This window comes from Gymnoscopelus microlampas (genome assembly GCF_963454915.1).
Source record: "Gymnoscopelus microlampas genome assembly, chromosome: 24".
NCBI classification, from domain to species: Eukaryota; Metazoa; Chordata; class Actinopteri; order Myctophiformes; family Myctophidae; genus Gymnoscopelus; species Gymnoscopelus microlampas.
In genome coordinates, this window is record NC_139961.1 from 21,727,895 (window position 1) to 21,741,478 (window position 13,584).

The following is a 13,584-nucleotide window of genomic DNA, read 5'->3' on the forward strand; positions in this document are numbered from 1 at the left end:
TCTGTGTCTGTGTCTGTGTGTGTGTGTGTGTGTGTGTGTGTGTGTGTGTGTGTGTGTGTGTGTGTGTGTGTGTGTGTGTGTGTGTGTGTGTGGGGCAGGGGGGTGACGTCCATGCAAGAATGTGTTTCATAAAGCAGGACCACTCAGCTAGGCCAGGTAACAGTCAAACCCAGTTAGATGCATATGATAAATGATTTGAACAATGCGTCAAAATAAATTGAGGATATTGGCTTCTTTACAGATGTATCGTAGCAATGATCTATCATCTGTCAATCCTCAGTGTTAATTTATCTATTTTGTAGCTCAGAGAGTGTACAAATGTAACACTGATGCTTTTTCCTGTGTACTAAAAAGCTGCTTTGCATTTTTTTCTTTTTAGGTACTACATATATTTTAGGCATTTCAATGAGACCCTCATAATCAAGAGTAAAGTTAAAATAATTTCTAACTTACAGTAAGTGGATGGATATATATATATATAGCTTTCAAATCTATTTTTTTGTAATTATTTCTGACTTTTTGTGTATTTATTTTAACTGGCCAGCAGCGGAGTAGTCATGCGGTCTTGGCGGTCACCTGAGTAACACTCTGCAGAGGACAGCGCGCTGGTAGAACGGGAGTGACGGCGAGTCACTGCAAGTAGAGGTTGGACAGGAGGAAGTGAGGTCACGAGATGGCGGCATGGCGTTCACAGTTCACACTTATCTGCACACCCGACAGATGTCACTGTGAGTAAGTAATGACTTGCGTGGCAATACCATCCCATGTATGATAGTTTTACCATTCAGAGCGACACCACAGCAGAAAACGAAATGACTTGAGACAGTAACAATTGTAATAACGCAAGTAGAGGTTCAGGCTCTAATTTCACAGAGCAAAGGCTACAGAACAGCCTTCTGATCTACCCTTCTGTGTACTTCACATACTGCAAGTCACTGACAACACTCACTCAATTAGTATGGTGAATAGAACAGAGTCAACCAGAATAGAACATTGAGAGGAATAAAATAGACAAGAACAGAAGTAGAGTAATACAGTAGAATAGAATAGAATAGCTGTGGGATGGGGGGTGGTTGATTTAAACAGTCAAACCTATTGGACCCATAGTTATGGTAGGTCTACAGCTTAGCTGTAGACCTGGGTTTCCAGAAGGTGGCAAACCCGTTTTCCCATAGCTTCGTTTGATTGGTTGAGAACTGAGAAGCGGATTTGAACGATAAAACAAATATGAATACTGTGAGTGTTTCCGGCTTAAATCTGCTGCCAAGCAAATCAAACCAAGCAATGGGAAAGTGAACAAGAACAGGAAAAGGGTACGCCACCTTTTGGGAACCCTGGTACTACAGCTATGCACAGAGCCTATAGACCCTGTTACAATAACGTAGACAAGAGTAGAATAAAACAGTGTAAAGTAGAATAGTATAGATCTGTGGTTCTCAAAGTGGGGTCTAGGGACTCTCAGGGTTCCTTGAGGGGGTTCTAAATTGACCCTTACAAGTCTGTAACTCTGACAGTGTACAAATGGAACCAAATGGACCCTAACATGTCCATTTGGTTCCATTTGTACACAGTCAGAGTTAAGGGGGGGTCCTTAAATGTAAAAAGTTTGAAATCCACTGGCATAGATTATAGTACAGTAGTACAGAAGAGCACAGAGTAGAATAGAACAACAGAGTAGAGAGTACAGTAAAAAGGTGTCGAGACATGCAGTTGCATGCAGGGAGTCTCCATTGCCAGCAGAGGGCAGTGTCTGGCTTCCTCAGACTGCTGGGTGAGGAGGAGGAGGTCGTGTTAGAGAGAGAGAGATACTCACCCAGAGGAGAGAAGCCCCGAGCGGGGCTGGTGTCCCGGCTGCTCTCGCGACTGGTGTCGCGGCTACAGCCCTGGCTCATGCTGGGCCGGGGGATTCGACTCCGGGCTAGTAGTAGTGGGGAGGGGGGAGTGACACGTGGCGAAGGCGTGACGTGACGTGACAGCAGACAGAGAAGAGAGAGTGGGTGGAGAAGGGAGGATAGAGAGATAGACAGCAGCGCGAGAGGAGGAGGAGGAGGAGGAGGAGGAAGAGGTTTAGCTTTTAGCACACACAGCCAGACAGTGACACACCTGCCTGAGGCACTGCAGACACAGAGAGTTAGTTAGTTCAGGCAGGGAGAGAGGACGAGGCTTAGAGACTGTGGATTAGACACACTGATTAGCATGACCAGAAGAACTAGAGCATAGGTTTTTTTCAATGTGGGGGGGCTCCCACATTTAAGTCAGATTCAATTCATGAGATTGTTGTGCCAGTTTAACCACTTCCAACCTGGCGTCCATATTTCGGGAATGACATTATTGTTAATATTTTCAAAAATCTGCCATTTCGCAATAGTGGGGCTGCTGCCAGACGCTATGGCTATTTGGGGGTCCTTGGCATGGAAAGGTTTGTGAACCCCTGGACTAAGAGAATAGACTGGTGTGTGTGTGTGTGTGTGTGTGTGTGTGTGTGTGTGTGTGTGTGTGTGTGTGTGTGTGTGTGTGTGTGTGTGTGTGTGTGTGTGTGTGTGTGTGTGTGTGTGTGTGCGCATGACAAAACACAGGAAGTATCCCTTGCCTATGCTTGTGTGTGTGTATGCATGTACTGTATTGTGTGGCGGGTCCAGATCTTACCCATGCCGGATCTGCTGGGGCTGGTCTCTCTGCTGCAGCCCTGACTGCGAGCCGGGCCTCTGGGCCTGCTCTTGTCGGGTATGCTGGGGGTGCTGGTGACCGCGGCCGTGCCCATGGTGGGCCGGGGGATCCGGCCGTACGTGGAGCTGAGGAGCCTGCCGGGGGAGCCGGACCGACTGCCAGCTGAAATGAAGACGATATAGGCTGATGTTTGAAATGTTGACATGTTTGGTTTGAAACGTTTGGTGATGTACTAGTCTGGGGTCTGGGCAAGCTTTTAGCAGTGGTTCTCTTAGTATTTTCATGTGAAGAACCCCAAACGTATATGGCCGCTGAACCCAATCTGAAAAGATTTTTTGGAACCAAATGGACCTGTGTATACTGTCAGAGTTAAGGGGGGTCCTTGAAATCTAAAAGTTTGAGAACCACTGATCTAGAGGTGTGTGTAGCTGAAACACTGCGTTAGGTGTCAGCACCCCCTAGTGGATTATGCATGAACTGCTATTCATTTGCAGTTCATGTGGACAAATGCACCTTTCCAAAGTTTCCATGGCTTCACGTCTTCTGTGTGAAATCATAACGTGTCACCTGACGGCGTCCTGATGCGCAGCGGTGTCAAGTTGCGCAGTTGACATAAAGAGATACTCACGCTGTGATTGGGAGACCACTTTGCCTCGGCTCCGCCCTCGGCTGTCTGTCACTGCGGGGCCGTTTCCTGAACTCTGTCTTCTGGTTCTCACTCGACCTGAGGAGAGAGCAGGTGAGAGAGAGAGAGAGAGACGGACAGAGAGGGAGGGAGGGACAAAGAGACAGAATGATTAATGCTTATTAACAACCAAGAATGCGTGTCAAACAGTCATGCCAACAAAGTGACTCAAATTGAGAATAAATAAAGAGAGGAGGGGTAGAGGAATGAAATGAAGGATCAAAAGAAATTAGAAGGTAAAAAGTTATTATTGAATTAATGGACTCCATTTGGAATAGCATCATCCAAAGTGGCTGGTGTGTAATTGTCTCTCTGCCAAACCAATCAGTGTGCACATTATTATGGCCCTTACACATCTGGGCCTTTTACCGTGTGCTAAATTTGCCAGAAATTATATTTTTTTTTTCAAATTGTTTGTGTTATGATGAGTAAATTCACACACAACACAAATATTACACGTGTGTGTCATCAGAGCTTCCGCACCGCAAATAAAGGCATCAACCTGCATGAATGAGGCATCAATCAAATGAATAGTTTGGATGCTAAATATTCGTCAACCATTTTCGTATCATTTATTCGTGACACCCCCAGTGTGTAAAGGCCTTCAGTCTGTAAAAGATAAACCTGTGGACACATACTGTATCACAACTCGAAATCTTAAATCACAATATTCACCAGAGACATAACAACAATAACAATCTCATTATGATTATTTATCGGTGTCGTGCAGTCCTGCTGTGTGACCATACAAATACACCATACAGAAACAGAGAGGAATCCACTCATATCACATGCAGATACTGTATACACATAATCTACCTCTATGGTGGTCTCGTGCAGCCAGACAATCAGAGATCTCTGCCAACTTGTACGTCTAGGAAAATCTAAATGAATTGAACGGGCTTGGACGGCGGAGAAAACCAGTGTCAACAAACATACACCCACCAATCCTGGTACCGTTCCAACATGAAGGACTGCCCTAAAGTCTTTGCATTGGTTCTACGATGCCGTTATTATTGTTTAAATCTCTTAACTATTTCCACCCAGTTTTAGCCCCAACATTGAATATTACATCTCTGATCGTCTGGCTACGGATTCAACCGGGTTTTCATCAGCACTGAATACTTTCATCTCCAACAGACGCAGTTCAGTATGAAGACAGGCCAAATCAATCGACAGTAAACCCATGTAGAAGAAGTACAGTATGTTGTCTCGGCTCTTGGGTGTGAATGTGTGGGGACCATGAAAATGAATCTGTCCAGAGCAACAAGCACTACAACAGCACTAAATGACTTTCTGACGTTACAATGATGCAAGTCGTGTTTTTTACGGCATTGGCTCCTAGTATAGGAGGCAAGCCACATAGAAGAGGATCTCTGTGGATGTGTGTGCGTGTGCGTGTGTCTGTGTGTGTGCACGTGTCCGCGATTAATATTGCAAACCACTGGAGCGATCAGCGCCAAATTTCTCGTGCAATCCCCAAATATTTGTAACACGTTTTCAACTTCTTTTTTAATACCGGAAGTCAATGGAGAGGCAAATAACTCCACTTGGAGGTCAATATAGCGTCACATTGTCAATAGGACATCATCAACATAACGATCTAGATCCGCATGGAGGGCATGCAGAGCATGTCTTGTTTATTGAACAATATTGAACTAAGAGGCAACATGGGTTGCTGACCAGACAATAAGATATTCACTGATCGTTAGCTGGTGTGTGCGTGCGTTCGTGGATGCGTACGTGCGTGCGTGCGTGTGTGTGTGTGCGTGCGCGCATGCGTGCACGTGTGTGTGTGACTTCTGTGTCTGTGCTGAGGATGTTCCCGGATTTCTGTCACCTCAATCAATGTATGCTAGTGTAGAGTCACACGATCAATGTCTCTCGATCTGCCTGTCCATATGTCTGCCCGTCCATCCGTCTGTCTGTCTGTGGCTATTGTCAATAACTCTGCTCTCACCAGTCGACACGATCCCACTCACTGTTTCATGTTGATTTTAATACTGTACTGAAATGTGGAATACAGTGGCTTCTTCTAAAAATCAAAAAAAACATGGTATTCTTTGGACAATAGTCAGCAATGATGTAAATTGTTAGTACGAGTCGTAGTCAATGGACTAAATATGGCAGACGCCAGACCAGCAGTCTTAAATGTATTGTTGATATAGAGTACCACCAAGTATGAAGTCCAAAGTGTCAGCCAAGTTTCAAATGAAAGGGTTTTGGTGCTCAAGAGTAAAGGACAGTATATAAGCAAAACATTTTAAGGATCTTCCTCAGAGTCAAAAGACTGACTCTGAGGAAGATGCTTGTCGGAAGATCAGTCAGTCACCCCCTGCAATAAACATGCAGACTTAACAAGGCCCTGAGACACTGAAAGCACCAGATACTCACATCATCAAACTATAAATTGTTTACCACAGCTGTAGCTACACTGGAGGCACGTCAAACCTGTTGACACGTCTGTCGGAGCTCAGTTCTATTTTGAAGCACCACAGACCATCCATCAGAAAAGGTAGCCTCTTTTCATTTCAAAGTTGTATAGCAGAGTATATGTTTGTTTTCATTTCTAGAAACACAAGTCTGTTTTTAAATAAAAAAAACAATGTCAACAGGCGGACTCGCGTGATTTGCGTCGATGATGCTTTCTAGTGTGCCAGGGCCTTTAATGAGTGTTCCAGTATCTTACAGCATGTTCCAGTGTCTATTTGAAGTACCCAGGTAAAAACGTTTTGCTTATGCAATAAAGTACCGCAGTTCAGAGTTTTTGCAAAGCATTGCAAAGGGTGGTTCTGGGATACCGGACTTTACAAATTCAGCCTTCTAGACTTGCTTTCCCTAAAATCAATGAAGCTTCCCTGAGGGTCACCAACACTGATAAATCCACTCTCATTCCTCCCGTTTCCAACCGACCAGGGTTCTATACAGGTGCCCACCCTAGAACCCAGTGGAAATCACAGCTTAAATAACTATCCCACATTTATTAGGAAGAGTTTAAGGGTAAACAACATGCAAAAGACATGTCCATGCAGAGGCACTTCCACCACTCACTTATTCACAGGGTCAAACAAGACACAGTCAAGTAAGAGGCAACGAGGAGACTAAACTCTCCCTTTTCCTCCAGGTATGAAAGACACACATCTTACCCTCCGTGTTACCAGACGACGAGCCGTCTGAACGAGGCCCAAAGCGTAGGCAGCGGAGCCCGGGAGAGATACAACATACAGGGGGTTAATAGGTTAGTGGTTAAAATGGTAAAGGGAGAGCCCAGGGGAGAGGCTACAGTAGGAAGGACTGAATGCAGTGTTTCAGTTGTCACTGTGTTGATGCTTAACCACATACAACCCCATATGTTTTTCCCAGAATACAGATGCTGTAGTTGAAGCCTTTGGATTGGGTCTGTGTCTGTCAGCAGTGAAGGGGTTAACCACTTTCAAACTGGTGTCCCTGTTTTGGGCAAGTCATAGGTGAACATTTCCAAACATTAAAAATATTGAAAAAAATAAGAGCCAAAATATCTGATCCACAAGTAGCTAGGCAGATAACGGGAATAATCGTTCACTTCCGGATAAAAGCGCCAAAATTGGTACACATACTCCTTGGGTAGTACTGTTTTGATAAAACCTGTTAGCCACCTGAAAATTCAAGATGGTGGCCATTTTTCAAGATGGCCGCCATTGAATATACAGTAATATTACATTTCCCAACAAAATCACATAGATACAAGTGCCAAAATTGGCAAACATACTCCTTGGGTATTGCTCTTTTGATAAAAACCAAAGATTCTAAGATGGTGGCCATTTTTCAAGATGGCCACCATTGAATATACAGTAATTCGCAGTAATTTCACAATAAAATGTCATAGATATGCACCAAAATTGGCACACACACTCTTTGGGTATTGCTCTTTTGATGAAACCTGTTACCCATGTAAAAATTCAAGATGGCAGCCATTTTTCAAGATGGCCACCATTGTACAGTAGGCTATATACAGTCAAATCACATTTAGAAGTAAAATAGCTTAGAAGCAAGCACCAAAATTGGCTCATATACCATTCTTTTAATAACATATTAGCAGCCACCTAAAAATTCAAGATGGTGGACCTTTTTCAAGATGGCTGCCATTTAATATACAGTATTTCTACATTTTGCAATAAAATCACATAGATTAGCGCTGAGAGACTAGCGGATCTTGCAAGTGTAGATTACAAGTAGTAATAGCGCCCTGGGATCACCCTTCGTCTAGTCTCTACCCTTCGACCTGTTTGGCTTGGGTAACCCTGCCAGGAGTACAAGACTCCTGCCGACATAGTTCTAGGGGTCATGGAGACATGCAAACTGCCCCACCACGATAAGGTGATGATCCCGTTGAGGCAGGTTTTTTTTTTTGTCTTTTCTTTATTTATTCTTTTTTTTATTGTTTTTTATAGACAGTAGGCCTATACTTATTCTCTTTACCAAATTGTCTGTTTGTTCGCTTATTGTCTTGCTGCCTGGATGAGGAAGACATGCACTTCTAAACCTCGCATCTGCAGCTGCACTGTGCCGTGCAGGTCAGACCAAATCTGTAGCATTTGCATTGCATGAAAAAATTATCTGTATTGAGTTAATCAAGGCCGAGGGGTTATCCTTTTACCACCTTGTGCAATGTATTATCGTACACAATAAGGTATGGGATACGACTAGGTTCGGAAATAAAACGATATGACCTACACCTAGCCCGATCGTTCATCCAGTATCATTTAAGTCCTGTGCGATCTGTACACCATCCGGGTAAGTCCATGAACAAGTCATGTATGGCCCCCTTACCCTTGGTTCGGCTCTCCCGTGCTGGCACACCCTGTCGATTCAGGCGCGACTGTCTAACTAAACATCTATTTAAACTATACATGTAATCTACAATAGCTAACTGATGTGGGGCTTATTAGACAGCATTTGGGACACTAAAGTAAATTTGTTATAACAAAATAATTATTTAGCTGATACTGAACCCCATGCTGAGTTTCACAGCAGCGGTGCCACCAGTGTGCCCTGGCTGTGCGTTGACATCCGCTCTATTGAGCTACTACCTCTCTACCTTCTGATGAAAAGTCTCTCAACCGCCCCTCCACCCCCTCCCGATGCGCATACACACACATACGGCATAGTGGTGTCATGTCAACTTTGGAAGTCTTGTACAGGAAAATGCTACACATAATAGACTTATAACATAGCATGATCCCCTAATTTAGCAGAAGATTAGGATTCCGGGGCTGATATATGGTACAAGGAAGCCAGTGAGTCAGTCCATGGGTCCACATTCAGATTCTACATAGTGAAAAATGTATGATTTGACACCAAGATTACTCAAATAGGACATATTTTGGTGATTTTATTCAGAAATGCATTATTAGTGTATATTCAATGGCGGCCATCTTGCAAAATGGTCGCCATCTTGAATTTTTAGGTGGCTGCTAAAATGTTATTAAAAGAATGGTATATGAGCCAATTTTGGTGCTTGCTTCTAAGCTATTTTACGTCTAAATGTGTATATAGCCTACTGTACAATGGTGGCCATCTTGAAAAATGGCTGCCATCTTGAATTTTTACATGGGTAACAGGTTTCATCAAAAGAGCAATACCCAAAGAGTGTGTGTGCCAATGTTGGTGCATATCTATGACATTTTATTGTGAACTTACTGCGAATTACTGTATATTCAATGGTGGCCATCTTGAAAAATGGCCACCATCTTAAAATCTTTGGTTTTTATCAAAAGAGCAATACCCAAGGAGTATGTTTGCCAATTTTGGCGCTTGTATCTATGTGATTTTGCTGGGAAATGTAATATTACTGTATATTCAATGGCGGCCATCTTGAAAAATGGCCGCCATCTTGAATTTTCAGGTGGCTAACGGGTTTTATCAAAACAGTACTACCCAAGGAGTATGTGTACCAATTTTGGCGCTTTTATCCGGAAGTGAACGATTCGCCTGTTTTTCGCCTGTTATCTGCCTAGCTAAAGCTCACAACGCATCACATCATGGCAGAGGGTGAGCTTGTAGATCTTTTTAAAAAATGTTTAAAAAGTATAAAATAGGGCGTAAAAGGTCATGAAACCATAGGCTGAGTAGTTTGTTTTCCAATTCAGTAAATTAAAATATTAAAATAATTAAAATAAATAAATAAACTACAGCAGGTTAACGCAGCTGCAGCTAATTAAATAATAATAATAAAAAGAAGTGTGTTCATGCAGAATTAGCCATGGGTGTGTGCCAATGTGGCAGCATAGACAGCACTGTTATGCCTAAGGGTCCACCAAGGCATTTGTTTTTTTTTCCGCGGCTGAAAACGCCAAGGCGCTAGCCTAAAAACTCATTATTAACTTGATTAGCTGCGGCTGTGTTGCTTGCATCACTGTGTATTAATGAGGTAAGCCTAATGCAGCCTGCCATGTTTTTGCGCTGCTATAGTTCTTAACCTGAACTGGAGAACAAACGACAAAATCAGCTTCGGGTTTCATTAACCCTTTTCAAGGATTCATGTAATGCTATTACCCTTGATGCAGGTCATGCTACTGACCCTCAACACAAATAATTCGATGATCACATTAAACGCTAAGCGCTTTCCATGAAAATACATGAATCTGCCGTGACGAAGCACGTTTGAAACTTCCTACGGCAGATGTTGTCATTAAGGCGTGACTTGGAGCACATGGCTGCTGGTCACGGCTTATGATCTCTACTGAGAACACAATTAGAAGTGAGGCAATTAGAAGTGAGGCGCTCTGTTGCTGAAAAGATTAAATTATGTTTAACTTCTGGGGCTCTGAGGGAGAAAAAACACTGGTCCTTTTCATCGAAAAAATCTTCGTTTTTTATGTCTGCGGAGCATAAGGATGGGAATCAGCTTAACACTAAAGGCAGCACATTACACATAATCATGTGTATGTTAATCATTATCATGTTTTAAGTGTTCATTAAATGCACAAGCTCACAGCTCACAGCTTGTACATCTGCTATTTTTGAAAGTTTTTGAAAAATCTTGAAAGTGTGAGAACTACTGATTTATAAGGCATTTGTAGAATCGGCCTCAGGTCTTAATGGGTTAATGTGCATTGTCCATGCCAAAAAGACAAATAAAGTAATAGTGTGTGTGTGTGTGTGTGTGTGTGTGTGTGTGTGTGTGTGTGTGTGTGTGTGTGTGTGTGTGTGTGTGTGTGTGTGTGCCGTGCGTGTGCATGTGTGTGTGTGTGTGTGTGTGTGTGTGTGTGTGTGTGTGTGTGTGTGTGTGTGTGTGTGTGTGTGTGTGTGCGCGCGTGCGTGCAGTCTCACCCAGGGAAGCGTAGGAGCCAGGGGGCAGGGCGGCGGCCGAGCTGAAGGGTGAAGCGGCGGTCATAGCGGCGGTCACAGCTGGCATCCTGGTCCTGGCGTTGGCCGTGGCAGCCGCGTTGACGTCCACGTCGCTACGAGAGCGCTGGAGGGAGCCCGGAGACGTGGCCGCAGCTGGAGTCCTGCCGGGCTGAGTGACTTTGGCTGGGGGAGGAGATAACAGTCAAGGACACTGTCCATCTCTGCATCTACAGCTGTCACCACACTATCACTCAGTATGGTGTTGAAGCTTGTTTCTTTTTTAGTAGAGCCACTGTCTTTTATTTTGACAACATTGGTATCGGCAATTATGCAAGATGTGTACCGATTTCTTACCACGTTCAACCTGGCAACATTTTAAAATGGTTTAAAACTCACAAGTCACAACGATCTTGTAGATCGGCTATGTTTTAGAATGTTCTATTTTTGCCTGGTGTTGGTATCAGTCGTTCGCTGGTTACTTTACCCAAGGGTTTTAGAACACCACAGTACCTCCAAATGAGAATTGGTAGAGCAGGTAAGCACAACAATGTTATTGTACCAGCATTTTTACAGCTACAATCAAACACTTATATTAATGAATAAAAAATTATTATAGTAACCAATCTGTATGATACTGTATGTTAATATAATATAACAAGTACATCTGCAGTGGTTGTCGATGGTCTTCCTACTATTCCACCGAGACATTTACCAACTGACTAAACCACCTACCGAGGTGAAGGATTTGCTAGCATTTGCCTGGCTAATTCTTTCCACACCCTTTGACATAATCACATTAATTATGAATAAGTGGAAACTACTCCGGCAGTCCATAAGCGGTCAAAAGAAAAGGGGCGTGTGCTTACATCGGGCCATGCTTCCTCCCACGGAGCTCTTCACAGCCTGGGGGCGACTGTGGACACACAAACACAAACAGTCATCATAAAACCTGAATGATATTTATCTTCACTTATTCCAGTTGTTCTGTGGTTCAGCGATGATTTCTTGGGCCTTTCCTCTATAGCACTGGTTCTCAATGTGGGGTCCTGGGACACCCAGGGGTCCTTGAGAGGGTTCCAGGGGGTCCCAGGCTAAATGATTGATTGACAGGAACCAAATAGGCCCTTACGGGTCTGTAACTCTGAGAGTGTACAAATGGAACCAAATGGACCCATTTGGTTCCATTTGTACACTCTCAGAGTTATTGGGGTCCAAGAGATAAAGATCGAATCAAATGGGGGTCCGTGGCCTAATGCACATCAAACTGCTGTATAGCATTTGCTGTATCAACCCTGCTTTGGCTTGTAACCACACAAACCCAATAGCCGATCTACAAGCTCTCAACGCGATGCATTGTGAGCTTGTGCGTCGGCTTGTACGTCGGAGATTTGGTGTAGAGAGGAAAAAAGAAGCAGGCCTAGTATAGAGTCCTGGGGGACTCCGGTCAACTAAGCATACAGCGTTTATGCGGTTAAGATACAGTTTGACTTTGTTATTTTACAGTCTGCAGCTTTAAAATACCGGCACAGGAAAAACCCTGAGATAACCGACACTGCAATCAATACTCTACCAATACTAGTGCTGACAAGTGTAATGGATCCACTGATAAAGTAGTCGTGAAATTACTGAAGAATGCACAGAGAATGAAATGAAAAAGTAACTCATAGACAAGTAGGAAGACAGGACAATAAACGTGAATGATGGAGTATGGTTATGCTCGTTGTCTGTGATAGAGTTTAGTCATTCTCTGTTACGTCGTTTATCTTCGACCGTACGCCACTGGAGACCGCATTGTGAGCGAGCGGTAAGACTTGTGTTGTCTACCCTCCAGGGATAGGGGTTCGCTTCTCAGTCACTCAATAAAGTTTAGACAGTGATGCTGTTTGCGCTCTGATCAAGCAGCTGGGAATAAAATAGGGCTTGTTCAATCTGTAATCCAACAAAGACATACGCTAGGTCAAGATTCCAGTCCAAACATTTATTTTTTACCATTTAGTGCCAAAAGTAAAAGTGAAAAGAATATATACTTTTTTTCCCCCGTTCCACCTTTAATTTAGGCACTATATGAATAAAATAGTTTATTGGTCTTGTATTTTTTCCAAACCTAGTTCTTTGGCGGTGAGCAGATTGAAAATATTCACCTAATCAGTTATTCACTCACAGGTTCAAAATGGACATTTATAGGTCTGTAACTCTGTGCAGTTATGGGGGTCCTTTTAAAAAAAGGTTTGAGAACCACTGCACTCACTCACTCACTCCACATGCCCATTCTCTCTTCCCTCTTTCTTCACCTCCTCTCAATCAATAAAACACATTTAAGAATCAATCGCTACAGTCAATCAATACTGGTGGGGACAGGGGGGTCTTACTTCAGGCTCTCCTGCGAGGACGATGAGGATCGGTCCGAGGCGGGGAGTGACATGAGGCTGTCTCCACTCCTCAGGTGGGCCTGCAGAGCCTTCTGATAGGACGACTCCAGGCTCTGGAACAGCTGCTCCGCCTCTCGGCTGAAGTGGCCGTGGAAACCCCAGTAACACCTGCAACCGCAAGGGATACACATTTGGTATTTGCGTATTTATTGGCTGCAGTCCACAAGAGGAGATTAAAGGAGTAGTTCACCCAAAAAAATAGAATCAGTTACACACCCCATGAAGCCTTAAATTCATGGAGATATTTTAGTTTTTGTCGCATTCCTAAATCCTATCCTATATTAAAATTGGCTAATGGGTGGGCGGGCCACTGCCCCGTCACTATGACTCAGACATAACGATATGGAGAGGAGAGGATGGGTGATTTGCAAAAAGCCATTTTGAGGTGTTTCAAGGACAGAATTTAAGTGGAAATTTGGCTGTAATAATATTATGACAAGGGTGCTGGACTATGATGGATTAATCTGAACCACA

General features: G+C 43.6%; 1 protein-coding gene across 8 annotated transcripts in view; it reads right to left on the reverse strand.

Annotated features, from left to right (window-relative positions):
• Positions 1-13,584, reverse strand: part of LOC311041114 (CLIP-associating protein 1-B-like) — an 88,784-nt gene that overhangs the window by 22,561 nt on the left and 52,639 nt on the right. For 6 of the 8 annotated variants that reach the window (XM_084051602.1, XM_084051603.1, XM_084051604.1 and 3 more), the window contains 6 exons: positions 13,051-13,218; positions 11,548-11,594; positions 10,664-10,864; positions 3,296-3,391; positions 2,647-2,829; positions 1,814-1,918 (listed from right to left, as the gene is read on the reverse strand). In XM_084051602.1, the coding sequence (XP_083907728.1) occupies positions 1,814-1,918; positions 2,647-2,829; positions 3,296-3,391; positions 10,664-10,864; positions 11,548-11,594; positions 13,051-13,218 (800 nt within the window). The remainder of the gene's footprint in view (positions 1-1,813; positions 1,919-2,646; positions 2,830-3,295; positions 3,392-10,663; positions 10,865-11,547; positions 11,595-13,050; positions 13,219-13,584) is intronic. The other 2 variants (XM_084051606.1, XM_084051605.1) reach the window with 1 other exon arrangement.